The sequence below is a fragment of the Triticum aestivum genome, unplaced genomic scaffold, assembly GCF_018294505.1.
Source record: "Triticum aestivum cultivar Chinese Spring unplaced genomic scaffold, IWGSC CS RefSeq v2.1 scaffold175786, whole genome shotgun sequence".
In the NCBI taxonomy this organism is placed as follows: domain Eukaryota; kingdom Viridiplantae; phylum Streptophyta; class Magnoliopsida; order Poales; family Poaceae; genus Triticum; species Triticum aestivum.
This window is the reverse complement of record NW_025234142.1, coordinates 2,891-7,348: the sequence shown is the minus strand read 5'-3', so window position 1 is coordinate 7,348 and position 4,458 is coordinate 2,891. Positions and strand designations below refer to the sequence as shown.

Here is a 4,458-nt window from a genome sequence, read left to right as displayed (position 1 = left end):
CTCATGAAGATACTGGGAGACACGGTTAACTGCAAAAGAAAGATCCGGTCGAGTAATGATAAGATACTATAGTCCACCAACAATACTGGGATACTCCGTAGCGTCATCCGAAGAGAGAAGCACACCAATATCAACAGAGAGCTTCTCTGTCATGGCCTTGGGTGTGGTGATAGGTTTACACTTCAACATAACCGCACGTCGAAGGAGGTCCAAAGAATATTTCTTCTGAGTGAGAGAGAGACCAGCAGCAGTATGACCAGACAGTCCAACTAAGCGAGCTCTTATTACTATATAATAAAACACTAATTAGCTGGCACATATGCAGCCATATTGGCCTACGGGTGTCCCTAATCATAGCCCTTAATTATATGTCCCTAATATTGTTCTAAACACCTGCAAGTACTATTTAGAATAGCATTAGGGGATCACTAATGAAGGTTGTACATAAAAATTGGATTAAAATTTGGTTCACATATCTATGTCTTGAAATTGTCACTATAGTCATTTTGATCATCCCGTAGGTCATAATACTCTCTTCTCCCGGAATTACTTGTCGCAAAAATGGATGTATCTAGACATATTTTAGTTTTCGCTACATCCATTTTTATCCATTTCTACAACAAGTAATTCAGGACGAAGGGAGTAGACAATGTCATGGACTTCCACTCGCCAGTAATTTAATTAATGAACAATTTGCCATTTGGCGCCCATACATGGCTGTGGTTCCTATGGCTGCCGGCGGAACACTTCCCTCTTGATGTGGGCGTGGGTTGCGGTTATGCAGGTGGAGGTATCTGCGTAATGATAATTTCTAACAGCAACATTCCAGCCGCATGGTCATACAGTATTGAGTTATTTCACAATACCATGTTCTACTTTTCACAAACTATTTACGTCCTGTGGACGTTGTGGAAAACACGAAATAAATCTTGTTTCAAAGGTATTAGACCTAGTGATCCTACTACTGACGCGATTTTCATTCTCTGCCAATTTCTGAACACTTGGGCATAAATTCAGAAAGGTGCTCTGTGACAGGGGGATAGCGTGATGGTAAAAAGCGAAGGAGATCTTCAGGCAGCAACACGGCTGGACCATGGTATCAGGAGGCTGGCCATGTATAGTTCGTATACGTCGGTAGAGAAGTCGAGCTTCGTCTGTTGTGGCCTAAATTCTGCTGCTGTTTCTTTTTTTTTTCGAAAAGGAGGTTATCCCCCGGCCTCTGCATCAGAACGATGCATGTGGCCATCTTGCTGCTGTTTCTAAATTAGCTGAATGTGCAAATTTGAATGAACTTCTTCATGATCCGATATATTCCTAGGCTGTGCAGTTTAGCTGAAAATAACAACTGTTCTTGCGCATTTTCCCCAGATGGTTATGACAGTTTTTGCATACATATACCACCAATCGTTCATGTCGCCCCACATGTTCTCTGTTGACGCAATCTTGGATCAGGTACGTATCTGTAGCACCTTGTTGATTTTTATTTGATCTTTATCATTATCCTGTTCATCGTGGTTCTCATGCATCCACGGCGTACTATTTGTTTTGCAAAACATACAGATCTTTAGAAACCTGACGCACGAGGAGCAGAGGAACTTGTATGAGCAACTTGGGAAGATGTTAGGCAACTTATGCAAACTGTCTGTTTGCATGATAGGGCCAACTAATTTAATTAGGTGCTTGATTCCCCTGCTACTGAGTGATTCCCCTGCACTAATTCTCTCCTCGTTTTTGTTATCGGAGATGGAGAAGTTATACTTATATTTGTGTAAATCCCCTGCTACTGGGAAGTATTAGGCATTCGACCTGTTCAGACTAGTCTGTGCCTGCCATTGTTATGGATACATGCTTAAAGTTAGTGCGACTAGCTAGTAGTATTATATAGCTCATGTCCTTATCTGATATCAATCTTAAAGTAATTAAGGATGACTGACCGGCTGGGGAGTGGGGATGTCCACGACTCTGCTAGCCTGTTTACTTCCTAGCTTTCTTCTCCAAGACATTGACTAATGTCTTGAGAAACTTGACATGAAAGTTAACTAATCGGCAAGAAAACGACCTTGACTAATGTTGCTAAGCACTGAAACGTTGCTGTGGTGTTTCAAAACATGGAGATAAAATAAGTGATCATGGTACATGTGTTAAAAATAGAGTAAACAACAAGTCTATTCAATGTCCGGACACCAAGTGATTGTTCAAAATAAGTGTCCTTGACGTTAGCACATGCCTCATGGATGATGCATTGTTATTGCCTCCCATACCCTATATATATCACTCCACGCTCAGCCAAGCAAGCAAGCAAACACAGTAGTTAACACTGAAGTTCAAGTCATATCCATAGGTATCACGCAAGGGAGAAATGACCGGTGAAGACGAGCTGAAGCTGCTGGGTACATGGGCGAGCCCCTGGGTTTCCAGGGTGAAATTCGCGCTGCACCTCAAGGGCTTGAGCTACGAGTACGTGGAGCAGGACCTCGACAACAAGAGCGACCTGCTCCTCGCCTCCAACCCGGTGCACAAGAAGGTGCCGGTACTCATCCACAACGGCAAGCCAATCTGTGAGTCCGTCGTCATCCTAGAGTACATCGACGATGCCTATGGTACCGTAGGCCCCTCCTTCCTGCCCGTTGACCCATACGAGCGTGCCATTGCTCGGTTCTGGGTAGACTACATTGACCAGAAGGTTTACTCTTATAGTGTTTTGTGTTGTTGATTTCACAATTATGTATGTGGTGAGCTGATTAATGTTGCTATTTGGTGCATGCAGCTAGTCATACCGTGGAAAGTGGCGTTCACGGCCGACGGAGAGGAGGAGAAGACCGAGGGGATAAAGCAGATGTTGGCGGCGGTGCACACGCTGGAGGGGGCTCTCAAGGAATGCTCCAAGGGGAAGCCCTTCTTTGGCGGTGATAGCGTTGGATACATGGACATTGCACTGGGCGGTCTCTTGGCATTTTTGCAGGGAACTGAAGAGTTATGTGGTAGCAAACCCTTTGACATCGCCAGCACCCCACTTCTGCTGGCGTGGGTGGAGCGTTTCACCGCGCTGGATGCCGCCAAGGTGGCCCTGCCAGATGCCAGCAAGTTGGTTGAGTTAGCCAAGATGAAGCGGGCTCAGATGGCTTTGTCTATCAAGAAGTGAACTAATCTGTCACCTGAATGGTTTAGATCGGAGAATATTTATTAAGTTATGTTTTCTAAAATACATGTGCTAGTATAGTTGTGTATTATCTCCCGTTGGTGTCCCTGTCAAACATGTCATGCATGGAATATTGTACTGAATAAGGAAGATTGAATGATCTTTTGTTATAATATCTTCTTTCTTGTTGAGACTATATTTTGCTTTCATGGAGAGGGAGTGTGGTCCGAGAGCACACCAATCTTTGTTCGATGGAGATGACTCTTAGTGCCCCAACTCTGGCAAGTCACAGAGGTATGGTATGTAGCTTAGAACTTGTCGCAAGAAGCGCGCCGTTGATATATAACTCCTCTGTGGCAAAGTACAGGACCAGGACAGAAGGAGCTGATGGATGACTATTCCGAGTGGGCTGTCATCTCAACCGCATGACATCTTCGCTCTGTTAGAAGTATAAACGTGTTAGTTAGGAATTAGGAGAGATAGAGATAGATTTGGTTAAAACTAACAATGACTTGCCTTGTACTCCAATCCTCTTCCCACGTTGTACTCCTACATATACCCCATATTAGGGTCAGATCAATATGCAACAACAATTCCAGCCATCCCACAATTTCTATACGCTCTAGTGGGCTGTTTTAGATGGGTTTTTTTTCTTGTTAAACCATAGTTATTTGTGAATACCATTATATCAAAATTAAGCATTAGATTAGCACCTAAATGATCACAACTTTTTCCCAGGGTAGGCAAATTTTGTGGCTGATGCATTAGCTAGGCGAGGTCACAATTTACCCGCGACGGTGTGGCAAACCATATTTCACTTTCGCATATTTTCTTTGGTAGTTAGCTAACGTAATGGCTTATTTCCAGTGGTTTATAAGCCCGAGAAAGGTGACTTATTATTTCTTTCGGACTTTAGCTACATATAGTTATGCCACTCATCGGCATTAATATACTCCTACGAGGCATGGCAAATTGTTTGATGCCATGTCTTTATACATGTTCTAAGTTCCTTTTCATCAGCACCCAAATGCAAATAGTTTCAGGACGGATGCACTGCTTGGAGTGTAAGTATTAGGTTCAGACTAGTATGTGATTACAGAGTGTGTAGTGTATCTGCCTCCATTAACATGCATGCATGCTTGAAGTTAGTGTGACTAACTAGTATTACATTGTTCATGTCTATCTGACGTCAATCTTAAAGTTAGTTAATGATGATTGACCGGCTGGCTATGGCCAGGACGCTGCTAATGATCTTCTTCTTCAAGACATGACTTTTTTTTTCGAACATGAATTTTTTTCTTCAAGACATGTATATGCCT

The 4,458-nt window shown here is 43.1% G+C and overlaps 1 protein-coding gene across 1 annotated transcript; it reads left to right on the top strand.

Annotated features, from left to right (window-relative positions):
• Positions 1-2,296: 2,296 nt before the first annotated feature.
• On the top strand, positions 2,297-3,334 carry LOC123176148 (probable glutathione S-transferase GSTU6). Its single transcript, XM_044590504.1, has 2 exons — positions 2,297-2,683; positions 2,768-3,334. The coding sequence occupies exons 1-2, from the start codon at positions 2,360-2,362 to the stop codon at positions 3,140-3,142; spliced, it is 699 nt and encodes a 232-aa protein (XP_044446439.1). The 5' UTR covers positions 2,297-2,359; the 3' UTR covers positions 3,143-3,334.
• The last annotated feature ends 1,124 nt before the right edge of the window (positions 3,335-4,458 follow it).